Raw genomic sequence first — 21,095 nt, 5'->3', positions numbered from 1 at the left:
GCGCCATGCAAATGCATGTGATCTGGGGTTGGGGCCGTCGCTTTGACAAAGGTGCGCACTCAGTGCGAGCCGCAGAAAAGCACTGTGGCAAGGGCGCGAAGCGACAAGAGAAACGATGGGGGGCAGTGGGTGTCGCTTCGCGCCCTTGCAACAGTGCTTTTCTGCGGCTCGCACTGAGTGCACAGCTTTGTCAAAGCGACGGCCCCAACCCCAGAACACATGCATTTGCATGGCGCTACCACGTCGTTTCAAAGCGACGCCCCGTCGTGTTAGAGAATTGGGCCCCATGGCACACTTTCATTTTACCGATGCCAATATCGCGCGAAATGTACTGACAGCTACGAAGGGCATGAAAGTAGTTTTGGGGGCATTTTATGCCTTAACAGCGTGCCTAAACAAAGGCGGTAGTTCACATGCCATCGCGCCCTCCTCCCGCATTCTTCATTGTTTCTGCGGTGCGCATTTCGCACACCCAGGCACTACCATCAGAGAGACGCGCAGAGCGAAGCGCCCGTTCACGCACGTCAGGTGTACCATAAAGCTTCATACAATAATATATACTACAGGGAGATCTGGCGCCACTATCAATAGGGGAGCCACGCTTCGGCGAGCGTTCCGTCATGTACCGGCCAGGCACGTTCCACTTGTTCTTGGCATGGCTCATAGACAGGCTGAAAAGTTGGCTCTCGCTAAAAAAGCAAGAATATAACTTTTTAAGAATAATTAAATATTTTTTGTTATTATAAAATTGAACCTCGAAATAGATTAATTTGTCAGTGATTATGTAGATGTTTCATGCACGATGAACAAGAAAAAATTGCTACCCTTTTTTGTTGCTTTTGGTTTCGAGACAGAACAGAAGCCATATGGCTAGCTAAACCAAGTAAGCGAGGAACGTCGCTTGCGGCAATGGCGCCGCCCACGGCGGTCCGTGACTGCAGCGACACATTTCCCTCTAGTACACCTTAGTATGAAACTCTAGACTTTCATGGTTTATTTACTAAAAGGCGAACGCGTCGTATGACTCGTCAAACGCACAAAGAAAGCGCCGTCGTCGGCGTAAACAAGGTAAATATAACTGGTAGCGAAGCTTCCATAGAAGCCTATGCGTTCAGAAAATGGCGGCTCTTTAGCTGCTCATGGGGCTTAGCGCCATCTGTGTGAGGAGGGAACACTTTCGGCGGAACAAAAAATAAACAGGACGTGACGCAATATCCGGTCAAAAAGTGACGTCATTTTGGTGGCATTAGCGGGAAAATTTGACTTCAAAATAGCCTTAGCAGGCCTCTGATCGCTGAGGGCTCATGTCATTGCCATCTGACGCAAGTTGGCGAGCCCTTGGCGTGTGTGCTTCAAGTCAACGCCAGCTTATACTCGTGACTAGAGAAACGTACTTTAGATACTGTCGTATGATTCGCCTCGCTGTTCATAAAAACATCTTGCATCTTCTCTGAACCTTTATTCTGTATTCATGCCTTCCACTGTTGTATAAAAGCAATCAGTTGCTTATTTTGATTGCAATGGGTGGCAAACGTACCCCCCCCCCCCCTTCCCGACCGGAATTTTTTTTCCTGCCTTGGGATACAGAGCACAAAATGACACTTGACCACTCTCCTCCGCCCCTCTTTCATATAAAAAACGTGCCCACTCTTTACCCCGATACCAATTTCTACCAACGCCACTGCTGAATTTAATTGCGTCGCACATACGCAGGTTGCGTGTCTGCCTTAAGTATAGATCAAGGTTATGTAATGCTTGCTTAGTTTGTGTACTTCTGTTCTAAGAGAAGAAATAACACATAGTCATGCTATAATCAAGACATTTGAATTTTATTCCAGGATAAACATAAAACAAATTTACCACACTGCACAAAATCAGCACGTATACAATAAGTACAAAATGTTCGTGGGCACTACATGCATTATGATTTTCCTTACGCACCGAAAAATTGACTTTACCCGTAACACATAGCATTATGAGCAATGAAAGCGTCAACAGCAGAACTACTTCGAAACAAGAGAAAAGAACTAGGCACTGCATCTTGACGCAGAAAACCGGGCCGCAGGAATGCCGATTCACGAAAGTGCAGCGAGCACACCGCAGTTGCACCGGCGTCTTATCAAGTAGACATGGGTTTCTACAGAAGTTCACTCAGCATTCACGCCTGCAATTTCCTGGTTGCATTATTAGGCAAGTGTCGCAACTGATAAGTAAAAAGAGAAAAAAGGGATCAATTCAAACGAAAGCGACGGCAGTATGTAAAAGCACATAGCAGAAAAGAGCTGGCAGCAGCGCAGCACGGAGCAGCACAACACAGTACTGCGATGGAAATAATGCTTGCGCATACAAGTGCGGGAAGCTTACTGCAAGCGTTGTAATGCAATAGAGAAGACACTGAGATAGACAAATAAAGCGACTCGTTTAAATTCGAGTGGTACTACGCTGAGAAGTGCTAGAAAAATTCACACCACTTGCTCCGAGCCAGCCTGAGGTGAAATCAAGAAATAACGGTGACATAACAAAGCTTTAGACCCATTTTTTTCGAAGCAACACGACGTCCTCTTACACAACCCCCGTGCACGTATTAACAGTACTATAGTTTCGCGTTACCTGTGGAAATGAGAGGAAAATGGTGCAGTAAAACGCCAGGCGTACGGGAGTTGCTGTTGCAACCTTTTGCAGCACATCGTTTCCGTAGGTACCGAGGAAAGCGCTCCGCTCCAACCGTTGGCAGCATCGTCCCGTAGTTCACCGTGCCCGTCAAGCACGGTTCTAAACGTGTTCACCGACGATACAACGCACCTCGCAAGTCCACGCACAGCAAAAATTAAGAGCACACCAAATTAACAAGGAAGAACGAATGCAAATGCGCACCACCAAAACACGCGAGGGGCGTTTCCCAGCAGACGAACTTTAGGAGCGCCTTTCCGATCACAACAAGGACTTCATCACAAAGCAATGACATGTGCCATTCTTCAGAGTGCGCTACAAAAAAGATTTTTGAGAATGAACGGCATTTTCATAAATTATTTATACACTGTGCCTAAATAAATGTGATTCAGAAATAAATATAGTTCGTAAAATATATTTGTTGTTTTATTGTTGAGCAAAACTTGGTTTTTTGTTGCTAGTGTTTGTTCCCTCCTCACCTAGTCGCGCTTCAATCGCCACTCCCATAAGCCCCCATGCTGATGTCGCTGGCAATAGGTTCTGAACCGCTTTTTGCCCGAACCTTCGCTACCATTTATATTTACCTTGGCGTAAACACCAATTGTTATTGAACGTTACATGACCTTAGTGGCGACGGCTGCACATTGGAGGCGCGCGGTGGTGCTCTGGCGACATTGTTCGGCTTTCACATTCACATATGTTGGCAGTGTTGAGCGTCTCTGTATATTTTGTTTATTTCAGTGGTATACGGTTAGCCTTCGTTAAAAAGGCCAAAGACACGACTAGGCCGAACAGGGTAATGTCCCCAAAATAACATTGCGCCGAGTAAAATTCAATCGTCAAAAGGAATCATCATCGAAGAAAAGATAAGAAAAAAATGAATAGAACAGAGGAAAAAGAAAGAAAAAAAGTTGGTAACTTGTGTTACTAGACCGTAATGTCAAGAATAGCATGATTCAAAATATTATTACGTGGCGGGGGAACAGATCACACGAAGTAAGCGGTGCTTAATAAGAGATACATATAAATGATCGTACAAACCGTGCAATTAAGCGGCCATAATGGAGACCGTGCTCGCTACCCCCGCTTGCAGCTTCTTCATCGTCGATCGTCGTGACTACAGCGGTATGCCTTGACACCCCCTACTTCGTCTTATCGTGACAATATACACGCCTTCAACGAAACAAAAAATGGGAAGGAAAACTTCCACAATGCAGGAGTTTAAAATAAGTAAAGGTCGGTTTCAAAAAAGCAATCAATGCTGGATTGTCAAAACAAAACAAGGAAACAGCCGATGAGAAAAAACTTACCCCTTCTTCATAAAAATAACAATTTCTGCTGCCACATTACGGCAAGCACGTTATGGGAAAGAAAAAAATCCAGAAATTCTACGTATGAGCTGTCAATGATGTCACGACGCGTTCAGCGCATGGCAACTAATTGTCTCCGCTGCTATTCTGTGCTGTCGCGAGTCGCCTAACCACATGCGCGCGTAAAATCGACGTACTCGCGTAACGACGTACCCCTGCGCCGACATACGCCACTGCCTTTACGCCTACCGACTACGTCGGACACAGCGAGTATCCACATTTCGCCGCAAAGCGCGCGTAAACCAATGCGCCGCGCAGTGTGGCTCGACTACCATGCACTCAGCTTTGTGGCGATCAGTTCAACTACATTTTAACTCAAATAAAACAAATAATGCCTGTTCTCACATAAGTACGTATATTTAATACAGAAACAACTAAAACAGTTCTTGGGACCCCATACAAAAATGCCTTATGGGCGTCTATTGAAAAATGTATGGTGAGCTATGGCCGCCTATGGGTCTCTATGGTCACCCATAAAAAGGCATAAATTAGGCTATAGCCAGCTATTGAAGTTTTTATAGATCCTACACTAAAGATTGTAAACCATACAATTCTCTTTAGACGATTATAGAACATCCTAATGCGTTTAGTCTATAGAGTCACAGCTATTCAGGTAACTATAGCCAGCTAAAGAAATATGTATGGCTTTAGTTCTATAGACCAGCCGCGGCAAAGCTCTTTTGGCTTGAAGTCATTTTGGCTTGAAGCTTGAAGGCAAAGCTCATTTTTTAGCTTGAAGTCTACAGACTCAAAACCATTCAGCTGTCTTTTGCCAGCTATTGAAAAGAGTTCGTCCTAAAGCTATAGAGAGAAAGCCATAAAAGCTCATTTGGCTGGCTATGGGCCGTTGTTTAGCTCTAAGTCTACAAACTTGGAACCATACGGATGTCTTCTGCCAGCTATTGGAGAGAATTTGCTTTAAAGCTAAAGTGAGGCAGCCATAAAAGCTTCTGCTGCTGGGTACAGTACAATATATAACTGTAAACCTTTAGATGTGTGATAATTAAGCAACATTTTGCCGGATTAAGAAAGCGTTTGGCGCAGAACTTACAAGCCTGCATCCATAAAGGCTTCTTTAACTAACTTCATAGTAACATACGGCTCCAAGTTTCCAGCCGCTAATCGAAAAGTGACAACACAGATTGGATAACGATGATGAGGTTGATCGGCCGGTTATATGAACGTATTTGTTCAATAAGGTTAGGTACTTATTATACCAACAATACGGGAAAAGTACAATTAAAAGAAGCTACTCATTAACGCTCAAATTAAGGTTGCAACTTTGGATACTGCGCGTCCGCAAAGCTTGCAAATGAGCGTTGACCGAAAGACGTATAATTTCGTAGAATTAAAGTCAAACTCCGGTACAACAAACTCCGCCACAACGAAATTCCCGCTTCAACGAAGGTTTTTCGATTCCCCACCCGCATCCCATAGGCCCCATTGTATTAAAACTCCCTCCACAACGAACCACTTTTTTTATTGTTCTCCCGGTTCAACGAAATTTTCCCGGGACACAAGTCACTCGATCTGCAACGGACTGAACCACTCTAACTAATTTTGATAAGTTCTAACAATGTAAATTATATAGTACCAACATTTTCTCCGAACATCCGGACATCGAGAAGCTGCCGCTTCTCGATGTCCGGATTACCGGCGCCGACGGCGCTCAAAAGCGGCGGCGGCGGCGGCGGAGGAGGAGGAAACCGCTTCTCGCCCTTTCTCGCGCTCCTTGGCGCCCATGACGATGATGTCGCCATGCAGCTCCTCGCAGACTGTGAGCAGCGCATTCTCCCGTTGCTCGTGCGAAAGCGCAAACAGACAAAAATCAGCGATTTTTTCAAGTTTTGGAAATAAAATGCTCCCAGAGTGTCGTGCATATCCTGTGCATATCCGTGACCGCAAAGTAAAATATAAACTCCGCGCTGTGATTTCACGACGCCTGCTTTTGCGCGGATCTCCACGAGTACGACGCGCATATTACAACGCTGGTCTAAGCGCCGCGAGACGCGTTGTGACCGCAAATTACGATATAAACTCCGTGCTAAAAAAGGGTGCTATTTTTGGCGGAGCGAGCTCCAAGCAAGTTGGCAACATTGGGGCGAAAAGGTATGTGGGAGATTTCACGACGCCAGTTAGACGCCTGCCCTATTTTCTTTATTTACTGATTTTTCCGCGACAACGAAATTCTCGGTACAACGAAATTTTTCGCGATCCCCGTGAATTTCGTTGTAGCGGAGTTTGACTGTATTCCTCTGTGGCCCTTCGCTGACGCGGTCAAGTGAAAAAGCGGGCTTCTCTGAAAACGGCCCTCACAGCGTCGAAGCAGATTGGAAATAACTTTCGCGGCCCAGGGTACGCTCTCTCAGAAATATGGTGGAAGCTGCGAACAACCGCATTCTTTCTCCCGCGGACCCCACTTCCAGATTAGTCATTGAGAAAGGGGGAGAGCGACCCACGCCGGGCGAAGGAGGCGCGGTGAAGAAATTCTGGGAAGCGATGAAAGGGTAGAGGGGACACCCCTGCTTCCTGTTTTATTTTCTTTTGTTTGTTTGACATACTGGTTTTGGCGATGGGTACCGAAGGACACGGCCGTGCGGCCCGCGCTGTGTTAGTATTCCTGCGCGAAGCAATGCTAGTGACAGACAATGTTCCCTGAGTACTGAGAACAGATACAACTTTTTTCGGATGAAGAAAACAAAACGTTAAGCGATCTTGTACTTACAAAAAAAAAAATTACCAGCAAACAAGTTAGAAAAAGATCGAAAGATGGGCATGTATCTCCGCACTATTTGCTATCGCGATGGACCTGCTTATACCTGGATGTACTCAGTCAGGCACATTTCGTCTCCTTGTTCATGTGCGCGGGCATGGCACGTGTTGCCTGGTGCTGGGAATTTCGACTCGACGGCAATGTGCTCGTGTAGATGGTGTGACGCCAAGCAAATGTGTCGCTTTTTGGTGTCGTGAATTTCGGTGTTTACGGTGACAGTGTTACGATTAATTCAACATCAACTTCAAGTCATGCGAAAATGGATACCTGCGATACTGTGACAGGAATTTCATCGTACGCAAAACTCTAGGGTGAGTGATCTTACGAACTGAAGAGACTCTATAGTGCGAGAAATGCAGGACTTTTTTGGTGTTCACGAATACTTTTCTAAACTACCCTGCACCACATGGGCACTGCAACGTAGACAGAAGTGAAGATTTGGCCGCGGTGATGTGACAAAAATAATTTTTTCGCGAACTGAGAAAACTTACAAGGAACTAATTCAGTGAACTTGGGAAAACGTTTTTTTTATCATTGCATTGTGTGCGACCATCTTCATTGTTTTATTCAGAGTGCATTTCCATTTTAGCCACCGAACTTGCAGCTGTGTGCGTTGAGTACTGAGTGTAATGAACGACTTCTGAGTGCTTTCTTTTCTATGGACTACCCAGCACCTGTAGGTATTTGTGTCTCGGCGGACGTTCGCGGGGAATGTGCCGCGTAGTGTGGCTGTCGAGCGAGTCACTTAAGCGTGAGCCAGGGTGCTGGAATGCGTGTGCTGTGTTTTTCGATCGGCGTATGTGAACAACTGTTTACTGGTGGTGAAGTAGCGGAGATAGTAGCCATTTATGTGATGAATGGAATGAATAAACCCCTTGATATTGCTTTCCTTGAATGCCTGTGTTTAAGCCTTTTGTGAATGAAAACTGGCGAAGTGTTTGCAATCGCAACCTCGCACTCCCCCTATATCGCTGAAGTGGAGCATGTATTACAGAATGCACCTAAGTGCCACAGGACAAGTTCTAGAGATCTGCAAGGCTCTATGCCGGCATGGCAGCGTGCTAATAATTTCTCAGCGGCTGCTGCTGTCGCTGTGTTTCAAGTAGTGGTGATTCTCTTCTGGCTGCAGCTCATGCAAAAATATTGTATGGTCGGCTATTGACAAACCTTCTTATGGTTGTCTTTAGCTATTTGGCCCAATTATCTTTAGACATTTCTATGGCTGTCTTTAGCCATTCCTATCGACATTCCTATGGGTGTCTTTAGATTCTTCTATAGCCGTAGCGATATCCAAAGAAGACCTAAGACAGCCATAGAACCAGCTATAGAAGCAGCTAAGGACACCCATAGGGATTTCAATACGAATAGCTAAAGACAACCATACAACCGGCTATAGAAGAACCTAAAGACACCCATAGGAATGTCGATAAGAATAGCTAAAGACAGCCGTAGAACCGGTTATAGAAGAAGCTAAAGACACCCATAGGAATGGCGATACGAATCGCTAAAGACAGCCATAGAAAAGTCTAAAGATTATTGGGCCAAATAGCTAAAGACGACCATAAAAAGGATTTTCTATAGCCGACCATACAATATTTTTGTTTGGGACATTAAAACGTTAAGGATTAGTACGCATACTCGCCATGCACAAAACCCTCCGCTACATTTGGCGTGAACTGCCATGTTCCCGTAGTTGGTCGTTGCTTCGCGTGTTTTGTCCCGTAGTTTTCTCTCCGTATTTTAGATGCGACTGCATCTCATTCACTCGCCTTGTCCATGCAGCGTCGGCGTTGTTGTCGTCCGCCCCTCCCCCATTCTCCTCGCCGCGCGAGCTGCGCTCTCCGCCGCTCACCCCTCTCCTCTCCGATGCCCCTCTCTCGTCCACACCCCTCCCCCTACACTATAAAAAAAATAATAGTAAGCGGCGCCCGGTTTCGATCCAATGACCGTATGGGCGGAACGCGAGGTACATGGTACTCTTCCCACTGCGCCACAAAACCGAGGCAGAATCAAATGCTACCAACGCGCCTTATATCCATGACTCATTCAAACTACGTCAAGAAGCTACGGATACAACGCATGATGGGGAAATGATTAACAATTGCAATAAAAGAAAAGAAGCTCCCACTTACAGCAACAATGATGGAGTAAAGGTCGTTGCGACAGCGAAGCCCCAAGCAAACCACTTAGACAGATTGACCAAGATTGGCCGATAAAACATAATAATAATCATAAAACATAGTAATCATACGCGTTCCCGACACTTTTCACGCGATTTCAGAATCAATCCAACGGAAACACCTAGTGAACCCCACGATGCGTCGCATCTACACAGGGTTCCCCTCGCGGGGAGGTGGGCGCAATTTTTTACAAATTACTTCGTTTCATCAAATAATTAATCGTAAAGTTAGCTTATTTATCAATTTGCTGTCGTGTTATGCGACCTGACCGCCAGACAACGTCGCCACCAGAAGTCTGCGTCAACACCATGCGCCCCAAAGTTTGAGTCAAAGTCTGGTGGGCTCTGACTTGGGCGTAACAAGCGCGTAGCAATGCATTCGGCGTACGCCGGAGTACGCCGGTTCCTTACGCGCTTACGCCGGTTTACGTCGCAGTTGCGCATGTAGTACGTCGGTTCTAAGCGTGCATGTGGTTTGGCATTTATTTGGGGTAAGACTGGGAGAAAAGCCTTTGCCGGAATCAAGACGAAGTCTGGGCCTGTTGGGGGACGGACGTCAAGGGATCTGTAAGGTTAAGCGAGCTGGGTCTTGGTCTTGTCTGGAGTCTTCTGGGAGAAGGGGGCGGAAGAAACTTGAGGGTTGCTGTTGTGTTTTTTAAGCGTCGTCCTTAACTGCTCGTGAAAGACCGCTTGGGAGTCCGAATGGTGCATTCATGTGTAATGTAAAAGGGTGCATGGGGGGGGGGGGTTGGGTATGGTCTGAGTACCATGGTGGGTAAGGAGTTGATTGAATGCTAACTGGTCGTTCTGGCCTTCTAAAAACATGAAGTGGAGGAAGTGTTTTGTTGAGCCAGGCGGGTATGTGTTAAGGGAAGCCACTGTAACGCCCAGAGCGGCTGGGTGTAAACGAACGACGGGACCTGTCGTGGTCAGGCCTCCGGCACCTGAGTGCGCCCACAGAGAACAAGGTGCTTCGGGACTGCGTGCTTGTCCTGGGGCTCCACTCGCTGTGGAGGGCTCGAGTGGACGCAGTGGAGTTTGCTAGGAACCTTCCTGGCGGCACTTCACAGCAAAGGCGGAATGGACAGTGTGCGTGTTGGGGGCATAACATTCTGACACGGAGCTCCTCGACTCACTGCAAAAAGGATGCCAAGCACTGCAGCGCTTCAAAGAAAAAAAAATTCCCGCGCCTTCCCGCGAGGGGAAGACGAGTAAATGCAGAGCATTGGGGCCCCAGTACTGGTTGAAGGCAGTGTTGCTTCCATCGCTTCTTCCGTGATGCTGGAGTAGCAGACACGAGTAAACGTGGGAGCGAGCGTCAACCAAGAAAGGAAGGAGCAACGCAGTGACTGAAGCACGAGCGACCGCTAGCGGCTTTATATTTGCAGCGCGCGCAGTAGAGGGAGAGCGGAACGGGGGGGAGAGCGCGCATGCGCAAGCAGCGCGCGCTGTTCTACGCCCCACCGCGCTGCTATCACGCACCTGTTACGCCGAGACATGGCCGGACTGGAGGAGCGGCGAGCACGCACTGTCAATGAAAGTGCGCGCCCGCCGCTCCTCCAGCCCGGCCGTGGCCGAGACCGCGACGGAGCGTTTCGGGGGGGACGAGCGAACGGGCTGACTACGACGCATGCGCGCTCCTGCTGCGGACGCGGAGCTGTGGACGCCGTCCGACGCAGGAAGAGGCGAGGCTAAGAAATGCTCTGCAGTTAAAAGAGATGCACCGCTGGCAACGGCTCTGATGTTGCCCCACTAGTTCGTTGAAGAGTTGCTTCTTTTCTCTGAACAGGCGCTTTATATCCTTGCCCACAGTTTACACCCACATGGGAACATGTTACCTTCCCACAAATCTCTGTTCATGCAATCTCATATTACAATGTCTCCGAATGCCATATTTTCCTGCTCGTTTGTTCTTTGTTGCCACCGCAGTCCCACTGGATTGCGTACTTTGCGACTCAAGGGAAGGCTCGCCTAAAGGTGGTTGGAGTTCCTGTGGCGACAGTATGCACGCGTACCAGCGTTGGTCACCGCCTCGAGCGTGCCAGTGCATTATGTATATATGCATATCTTTGTAAATAAAGGTTGTGTATAAAAAAAAAGGTGCGCGCGCCAGTTGAACCCCAGCCATAAGCAGCTTCACTACAAAATCAGGTTGAATCCTGCGCCGGTCTGTGGCTGTTTTTATTACTCCTCGTTTTGTAGCGTGACCTACATTGGCCGAGGTTGAGCAGTTTCGCGTGGCCCCTGGAGAGCCGTGCTCCGCATGCGCAAGGAGCAGTGACGTCTCACGGCGCAAAGCTGACGCGTCGGAGCCGCCGCCGCCGCTACTGGACTGGACTGGATTGGATTGGATTGGAAATTGTTTTAGCAGGAAATTGTTTTACAGATGATAATCAGCTAATCCTAGACAACCAGGAAACACTGGAACAACCCGTTGAACCTTAGCTTACGCTACGTATATCCTGTCATAGCCGAGCTAAGCCACTGCCAATTTTTTAAGTGCGAATGCACTTTATAAGCGACCCCAAACCATCCACCGCCGGCGGCGGCGGCGGCGGCGTCCGCAGTGCTCCTCTATATTTAAAAAAGAAATAGCATCCGGCGCCAGGTTTCGATCCGAGGACTTTGCGGCCGCAGCGCGACGCTCTACCGACCAAGCCACGGACACGACGCTGATATCAGTGTTAGTGACGCGCCTTATATCTTCAACGCATTCAAACTACGTCGTCGGCGGCGTGCGTTGGCGACTCAGCGGCGTTATAGCGGCTTGATAACTGCATGGTGTACACGTGATACTACAAACCCGATGGAAGAGACGGAAGAGAAGGCGGCGAGGCGGTGGGCTGCGGGGGCCGAGCGCAAGCGCCGCAAGCGGGCCGACAACCGTGCATTCGCAATTTCACATTCTCCCCCTCGGGGAAATGCGGGGGAATTTTTATCTTGTCTGGTTTCTGTCCTGTTTTGTTTTAAGCTTTTTTCAATAGCATTTTCACGGGCGTTCCGATGCGAAAAATGTCCACCGGAAGTGGAGGACCACAAATGGTTTCCGCGGGTAATTTCGCATACCGTTTGAATAACACGGGAAGAAAACAAAGTTGGCTGCCATCATCATCATCCCGCCTCGAGCAGCGTTGGCGAGGAAGCTCCTGCAGCTTGGCCTCCTCTTCTTGGGCCTGCAGAAGCGTCGGCGGCCGCGATGGTTGTGCCGGTTACGCTCATCAACGACATCAAGGCGGCCGTGGACCTGTCAAACCAGGCCAATGTGGAGGACGGCAAGAAGCAGTTCGCCAACGCCATCCGGCTCTACCGCAAAGCCATGGAGTCGTACCTGAGCGCCGCGCTGCTTATCCGCAACACGTGCGCGCCCTACGTGGAGCGGGCGCAGAAGCTCAAGGAGTTCGCCGGAGACGCCGAACACGAGGTGGCCGGAGATGGACTGCCCGAGCTGAAGAAGTTGCACCAGGCCTCCGTGCTGTCCCAGGTGAGCGGGAACATGCACTTGTCGGGCCGGTGGCGCTGAGCGGCCTTCATAGAGTGCTACTTTGGGCCTGTTGGGTGGACATTGCAAAAGTTTGTTAGCTCTGCACAGACAGAATTAGCAGTGGCTTAGCTCGGTCATGCCAGGAAATACGTAGCGTGAGGTGGTTCAGCTGGTTATTCTTGGGTTTCCTGGTTGTCTAGGATTAGCTGATTATCATGCTGACTGCTGCTAAAACGATTTCTTTTCCAATCCAATCTAATCCAGTTCAATTCAATCCAATCCAGTTCAGTCAAGTCCAATCCAGTCCAGTCCAGTCCAGTCCAGTCACTGCTCCTCGCGCATGCGCAGCATGGCTCTGCAGGAGCAACGCGAAACGGCTATCAAGCGGCACAAGCGCAGCGTCAGACTTGGCCACTGCGAAACGGAGGCGCACAGCTGGGCGCTCGCCGGCGCCAGTGCGTCTGCCGCGGCTATGACATCACTCCTCTGGAATACGCAGACCGGCGAATGTGCAAACCCAATTCTGATTGATTGTAGGGTTTAACGCGCCAACGCAACGCAGGCGATGAGGCACGCCGTTGTGGAGGGCTCCGGATTAAGTTTGACCACCTGGGGATTTTTAACGTGCGCGGAAATCTCGCACACACGGGCGTTTTTGCTTTTCGCCTCCATCAGAACAGCGGCCGCCGCGGCCGGGAATCGAGCCCGCGACCTCGTGCTCAGGAGCGCAACGCTGTGAGCTACGTCGTGGCTCGAATGAAGATCGAATGGGAGAAACTAGGGTTTGAGAATTTAAAGGTTTAATAATAGAGAAAAACTGAGGTTACAATGGATCAGGACAGAGGAGCACGGAGAGAAAACGTCTGACGTGGTGCGCAGGCATGGGGCGACCCTCTCTAGGCGAAGGAACGTACACGTGAGAGTGAGGGAACGAATATAAACACACGCGTTGCGTCTGGAGTCGCCCCCTGTTCTCGGGCATAACACACCCGAGTCAGGGGCGCGTTGGTGCTCTGGAGGAGCTCGGATTCACAGGGCGCGGTCATTGCCCTAAATTGCGGTCGTACTGCGCTTTTTCGGGCGGCAGCTCCCGTGGTGTTGAGTGGCTAGGGGCCCCGTGGCCGTCCGTTTTCACTTCTCGGCGCAGAAAGTTCTTGGAATCGTGGGAGCCAGCTGACAACGCCTTAGCCACAGAGCCACCACGGCGGGTGCAAACCCAATTCTCTACACACCCGTACTCCATTTGGATTGGATTTCCAATCCAATCCAACACAATTCAATGTAATCCAATCCAATCCAATCCAAATTCAATCCAATCCGATCCAATCCAATCCAACCCAATACTCCTCGCGCTTGCGCAACACGGCCCTTCAATGTCCACGCGAAACTGCTCAACCACGGCCAGTGTAGCTTCCGCAACAAAAACGAAGCCACTGGACACACACTAGGGCCCTGTGTGTGTCCAGTCACTTAACCCTCACCTGTGTCAGCGCTACCAAACTTTTGCAAGGCCTTCATAGCCCGTGTAAACACACCTGTCAGGCGACATAACTTCAGCAGAGCACGTTGGACTCAAGGTCAATCTAGATAGCACTGGTCACAAAAAGGAATGGTCACAGGTTTTACGACTTTTGTGTGGTTTGTTACCTTCCTGCTGTTGTTTCCGGCTACTTTTTTGACAAATGCGCTTGACAACGCATTGGGCTGGGCAGCAATACAGTGCCGAAAAAAATGCTTTGCCGCGTACACGGAGAAACAGTTCGGCTACTCACGTAGATTCTACATCCCCATTGGCGCTACAAACACATTCATAACTGTTTTTTTCTCTTCAGCATGACGGAGGCATCCGCAACTAAAATGTTTCTCTCCTGAACGCGCACCCAAACTAAACCGGAATTGTTTTTTTTTTTAGTACAGCGTGCTTTCCTGCAGAGTTTCTGCACCGCTCCGAAAAGAACTTAGACGCAGAGAACTCCTGCTTCTCCCCCGTTTGAGTGTATGAGCTACCGCATTCTCCCATTGCACGAACACACTTCAGACTGGAATTTCTGTTTTCTAAGCAGCAGTAGCACTTGACGTGTTGTGCCCAACTACGCAGTGATATTGAAGAATAATGTAAGGCTGTTCGTTTGAACCCCCCTTTTTTACTTCGCCGTTACTTTCCCTTGGTTCTAAGACTTGCGCAGACTTGCTCATGCCAAACGTACCAAGCTAGCAATTCCCCCCTGCCTACAAACAACGATTAATTCGAACTCAGTGCGACGTTACGGTGGGAAAACACCTATAATGTGTTTTAGTGAGTTAAATATGGGGTTCCGGTTATTTAAATATGTACGAGCTTTGTGGCGATTGCTATTTGTGGGAGCTTCGTAGAAGTGCTCTTTCTCGTGCAAGTGGCAGTGCAGGGGGAAACCCCTCGACGACAGGGCCACAGCCGCACAAGATCGCTGTGGCGGGGCTGTAGACACACGGGCCGTCGTGTGTGCGCAGGTGCTTCCGCCGTGGTGCACTGCTGCTGGAACCGTGACCTCGGGCAAAAAGATCAACTTCGTCTGCGACATCCAGGGCATCGACGGCGCCAAGCTCGTGCTCACCCAGATCATCACGGATCCGAAGGCGAAGGCCGCCTCGACGATCTTGCTCCACGGACCGCATGGCACGGGCAAGTCGCTGCTCATGAAGTCTCTCTACGTCAAGTATCCCGAAAAGTCCATCTTCATTGTCGACCTCGACCTCTTCGTCATCGGTGGCCTGACGCACGACGCGGCCAAGATGACCAAGATGCTGGTGAGGAACTTCAAGAAGCACAACACGGGCGTCCTGGTGCTGGAGTGCCTCGACCAGCTCTACTTGGCCGACTACCCCGACGCCAAGAAGCCCGTGGTCGATGCCGTCAAGTCCGGGCTGCGGGAGTACCTGGACGAGGTGGCCGCCAAGAAGGAGTACCGCGAGATCATCATTGCCACCGCCAACCGGCCCTGGCTCATCGAGGAGGGAATGAAGGGCGCCTTCGATGCCCGCATCAACATCCCGATCCCGGAGACCGAGGAGGCCCGCCTGGCCATCATCAAGGAAGAGATGGGCAAGCTGCGCTGCCCGACGTACAAGGACGGAGACATGGAGGACCTGGCCAAGAAGACCGCCCGCTTCTCGCGCTACCAGCTGCAGCGCATCGTCCGCTACGCGCTGGCGCGCAACTTCCACAACCTCGAAGCCGTGAAGATGAAGGAGGACGCCGAGCGGTGCAATCACCTGAACAAGCCCGACATGGACGCCGTGGCGCCCGTCATCACGCCTGACCTAAGCGAGGAGGACGCGCCCAAGCACGCCGAGTTCATTCAGGCGAACCCTACGGCCAACTAGCGCAGCGGAGGCGGCGCACGACGGGTGCGCCGGGAGGACGAATTACCGCGAGTCCGTCTCGTTCGTGGACAAACAAAATCAACGGGCATTTTTTCAGCAAATACTCTCCGAAATTTGCCGCTTGTTTGAAATGAATCACTAATGATGACCGTAAGGAGGATTCATTACCTCCAAGAAATTAAACATTTCGTTATCACAAAACGCTGGTCATCGACCTTTTACACATTTACGTACGTACTTTCTGTAGCGGCACCCCTTAGGAACCGCCAACACTTCTTTCTTTTTTTCATACTTGCCTGAAGTTTCGAATGCGTTTCGTTAGTGCAAGAACCCCTTTTCTTCTTTGATGCTCATGTCATTTCATATCTTGTTCGCCCACAACGCGAAATCCACATTCCTCTTTCAATTCTCTAGTAATGCGCCTCATGTATCAGTGATGCTTGATGCCTGTACGCTGTACTTTTCTTGTTCTTCTAATAGTGTTTGTCGCCTTGGTTCTGTTTTGCCCCAATATTTAGCGCTCTACAATTGTCACTAGCTTGAACACTGTCCCGGTCGCACCATTGTACTTGTGACATTGAATTGAATTACCCACGCCTTGAATTGTGCATCTCTAGCGAACCAACCACATCCCGATCCACAACAAACTGATGCACAACTATTATCTGACATGACAGTTTATTGAATTAAAAGTGGTCTAGCATGGGTTGTCTGAGTGGGTCTTCCCCCTAAGGAACACGCAAACCTGCACAAACTCTGGACTCATTTGCGATCCCTATTGCGATCATCACAAACTGAACGACCAGCTATTTTCTTTTACCCCCCCCCCAGTCCATCGTGACCAGTGGTCATCCTTTTCTACTAAAAGTTCCCTCTCTCTCTAACTCTAGCGCCAATTTTTTCTTCTTTTGTTTTTTTGTAGTTGTTATTGTAGTTGTTGTTGCTGTTGCTGTTGTTGTTTTTTTCGTTGAGGGCGGGAGTCCCTTTCTCTTTCTCTGTCATTTTTTCTTTTCCTTTTTTATCGAGAAGGGTTCTTTATTTGTCTTTTCTCTCTCACTCGACCCCTGCTGCAGCTGCCTCTGTCAATGGATTTTAGGGCTTGTCAAGCTGCCTGGCGCGGCTTTTTCCTCTACCAATCCCCGATAAAATTATGTATACTTTATGGAAATAAAACAACTCAATACACTATCATCTGCATGCGCCACATGTCGGTCTCCATTCAAGACCTGTCCTATCTTTGAACGTATCTCAGCCGGGAGAAAGTTATCGTGATATCACAACTTCCATTAGCTCGGCACAAAAATATCGCTGCGGCATTTGCCAGCCTGCAGTATAGCGAGCGGCAGATTTATGCCAGTTCTTTGTCGATTAGTTCAAAAGCTGTGCTTGTCGGGGTTGCTTCCTGCAAGCACTGGTTAAGAACGGCGGACCTGTCAGCGCACGATTGTGCAGATCCCTACATTGAAAAGGTCCATTCGAAGAGAAATAGAGTTTAATCCGATTCTCCTGAACCTCGTTCGGGTTCAGGATTAGGTAAGCTTGGGTTCTACTCGAAACCGAACAAACCTGTTTGTACACCTTTCCTTCTTAACGTGCACAGGTGTTCGCTAAAGAGCGCAAGCAGTGCACATTCAGGGGCGGCATAAATGTCCTCATGAAAAAAAAAAATCCGGAGTAACAACTATTCCGCACCCTGCTGTTTCCTTGTCATTTTTTTTTTTTTTTTTTGCTAGCGTCGAGCGAACGATTTTTTTTTTCCAGTCGTGCAACCTGCAGCATTCAAACCGCACTGCGTGTTCACCGCCCCATCTCAAGTAGCAAGCCCAGTATTATGCAGGTCTGACCTCTTCGGTCTCATCATAGAATTCTCACTCGTCGTCTTCCTCCGGTGCCAGGCAGCATCGCGACTGCCACAGACATCACCGTCGCTGTCATCGTCCTGAGGCGCCAGCTACGGTTCTCCCAGAGAGAGACGATTCATTCCTCGGCAGAAATCAGGTAAGACTTCCCGGTAATGGGTACAGCATGACACGGGAAAACGAAAGATGCGAAAGTCGCAGTCCGCAGCTCCCGCGAAGCTATGTGTGGTCAGCTGAAGGCCTGTCTAGCCCCTCAGTGCACGTTGCAGTTGCAAAGAGTGGGTTCGGGGTGAAGCCGCTTAGAGGCTGGGGCTGTTGGCACCTCCTGTCGTCGTCGTTGTCTTAATCGCCGTAGCAATCACCGTCGTAATCGTCGTCTCGTGTAATCACGCTACAAAACACCGGGGAACTCGTTACGCCTCGCGCTAGATTAACGTAACGCGTGCTAAAAAATAACACCGGGACGCTCGTTTACGCCTCGCGCTGGAGCGCTTCGTAACGCGTCCAAAAAAAATTTAAAGCCATTCCACTCAATGTGAAATTTATCGGAAGGGCAGAAAAGTGATTCGCCATAATGGGCTGCAGCGCCGTTATCCTCTCACTGCTGCCACCCAATGCATTGCAAATTTCCCGCCTCCGCAGTGCTCGCGCGCACCCTGCCTGAAACTGCGCCAACGGGAGTTCTGTTCTCTTTGTGCTTGCTTTAATTTCGCATGCTGGAGCTGTTGTGCGCCATTCCGAACGCTTAACTGATTTCTTGCATGGCACCCGCCGCGGTGGCTCAGTGGCTCAGAGCACGAGCACCCGCCGCGGTGGCTCAGAGCACGAGGTCGCGGGTTCGATTCCCGGCCGTTGCGGCCACTTTTCTGATGGAGGCGAAAAGCAAAAACGCCCGTGTGTACGAGATTTCGGCGCACGTTAAAGATCCCCAGGTGGTCAAAATTAATCCGGACCCCTCCACTACAGCGCCCCTCATCGCCTGCGTTGCGTCGGCGCTTTAAACCCTACAATGCATGAATCTATGACAGTCATGGTGTATTTATGAAAAGGCGAACGCGTCATATGACTCGTCAAACGCACAAATTTTTACGAATGTTTATTGAACGTCACGTGACCTCAGTGGCGACGGCTGCACATTGGAGGGGCGCGGTGGTGTTCTGGCGCCATTGTTCGGCTTTCACATTCACATATGTTGGCAGTGTTGAGCGTCTCTGCCAATTTTGTTTATTTCAGTGGAATACAGTCAGCCTTTGTTAAAAAGGCCGAAGACAAGACTATGCAGAACATGTCAATGTCACCAAAATAACATTGCGCAGAGTAAAATTCAATCGACACAAAGGAATCATCACCGAAGAAAAGATAAGAAAACCAAGGGATAGAAAAGAGAAAAAAAAGGAAGAAAAAAGTTGGTAACTTGTGTTACTAGACCGTAATGTCAAGAATAGCATGATTGAAAATATTATTACGTGGCGGGGGAACAGATGACACGAAGTAAGCGGTGCTTAATAAGAGATGCATTTAAATGATCGGACAAACTGTGCAATTAAGCGGCCTTAATGGAGCCCGTGCTCGCTACCCCCGCTTACAGCTTCTTCGTCGTCAATCGTCGTGACTACAGCGGTATGCCCTGCTACCCCCTACTTCGTCTTATCGTGACTATATACACGCCTTCAACGAAACAAAAAATGGGCAGGAGAACTTCCACAAGGCAGGAGTTTAAAATAAGTAAAGGTCGGTTTCACAAAAGCAATCAATGCTGGAGTGTCAAGAAAAAACAAGGAACCAGCCGATGAGGAAAAACTTACCGCTTCCCTATAAAAAATAACAATTTCTGCTGCCACATTACGACAAGCACGTTATAGGAAAGAAAAAAATCCAGAAATTCTACGTATGAGCTGTCAATGATGTCACGACGCATTCAGCGAATGGCAACTAATTATCTCCGCTGCTATTCTGTGCTGTCGCGAGTCGCCTAACCAGATGCGCGCGTAAAATCGACGTACTCGCGTAACGACATACGCCTGCGCCTACGGCACTGCCTTTTCGCCGACCGACTACGTCGGACACAGCGAGTATCCACATATCACCGCAAAGCGCGCGTAAACCAATGCGCCGCGCAGTGTGGCTCGACTACCATGCACTCAGCTTTGTGGCGACCAGTTCAACTACATTTTAACTCAAATAAAACAAATAATGCCTATTTTCACAGAAGTACGTATATTTAATACAGAAACAACTAAAACAGTTCTTGGGACATTAAAACGTGAAGGATTAGTACGCATACTCGCCATGCACAAAACCCTCCGCTACATTTGGCGTGAACTGCCATGTTCCCGTAGTGTGTCGTTGCTTCCCGTGTTTTGTCCGGTAGTTTTCTCTCGGTATTTTAGATGCGACTGCATCTCATTCACTCCCTTGTCCATGCAGCGTCGGCGCGTTTGTCGTCCGCCCCTATCCCCATTCTCCTCGCCGCGCGCGCTGCGCTCTCCGCCGCTCTCCGCCGCTCACCCCCTCTCCTCTCCGATGCCCCTCTCTCGTCCACACCCCTGCCCCTGCACTATTGGATTGGATTGGAAAACATTTAATGAGCATAAAAGTGGGTGGCTTTCTCAGTCCAGATATCCGCGAGCTAGCGCAGCTGCTTGGGCGTGAGTGATGAGGCGTTCTTGGTCCTCGCACCGTGAGCTGGCCAGCTCGCGCTCCCACTGCTCAGGGGATGGGGAAGGGAGGGGGTTTGGCGCGTAGGGGCATTCCCACACCAGGTGGTAGGTAGTGTTTGGGACGGAGCAAGAAGGGCAGTTCTGGGGGTAAATGAAGGGAGAGATGTAGTGGAGTATCGTGGTGTTGTAGAATGTGTTGGTCTGCAGTCGACGCCAAATGCGAGCCGCCTGTGTGCTGAGGGATTGGTGAGGAGGAGGGTATTGAAGCTGCAGTTGGCGGTAATGATATAGGATTTCAGTGTATCGGGGAGGTACCGGGGGATAGATGGAGGGTTTGGAAAGGTCCTCTTCCGTCGACGAAAACGCCCGGAATGTAAGAGCGCGAGCAGCGGCGTGTGCCGCCTCGTTTCCCTCGAGCGAAAGAGAGAGAGAGAGAGAGAATATTTTATTCACAGGTAGAAAGTGAGGAGGAGTTGTAGGGAGCGCTGCGAGATTCAGAGGCCTCGGTCCAGGCTTCTGCTGACGGCTTCTTGAATGAAGTCAATCAGGCCGCGTTGCTCCTCTTCTCGTCTAGGTGAGGTCAGCCACTCTCTACACTGTTAAAAATTTTCCCGTAAATCTACGGTAATAATGACCGCTAACTCTTGATGCCGGCATGTATTCGTATTTATGCGTTGGGCTAATTTAACCGTTCCTTCCTTTTACGGCATTTTCACTGTTAGCCCAGAATACGCAACAGA

The 21,095-nt window shown here is 49.4% G+C and overlaps 1 protein-coding gene across 1 annotated transcript; it reads left to right on the top strand.

Annotated features, from left to right (window-relative positions):
• The first annotated feature begins 12,188 nt into the window (after positions 1 to 12,188).
• Positions 12,189 to 15,836, top strand: LOC144142010 (vacuolar protein sorting-associated protein 4-like). Its single transcript, XM_077673440.1, has 2 exons — positions 12,189 to 12,473; positions 14,964 to 15,836. Exons 1-2 carry the CDS (start codon positions 12,189 to 12,191, stop codon positions 15,834 to 15,836), a joined length of 1,158 nt encoding a protein of 385 aa, XP_077529566.1.
• Positions 15,837 to 21,095: the final 5,259 nt, after the last annotated feature.

Source organism: Haemaphysalis longicornis, unplaced genomic scaffold (genome assembly GCF_048455015.1).
Source record: "Haemaphysalis longicornis isolate Haplotype H1 unplaced genomic scaffold, Haemaphysalis longicornis Haplotype H1 scaffold_6, whole genome shotgun sequence".
In the NCBI taxonomy this organism is placed as follows: domain Eukaryota; kingdom Metazoa; phylum Arthropoda; class Arachnida; order Ixodida; family Ixodidae; genus Haemaphysalis; species Haemaphysalis longicornis.
This window is presented reverse-complemented; position numbering and strand designations above follow the sequence as displayed.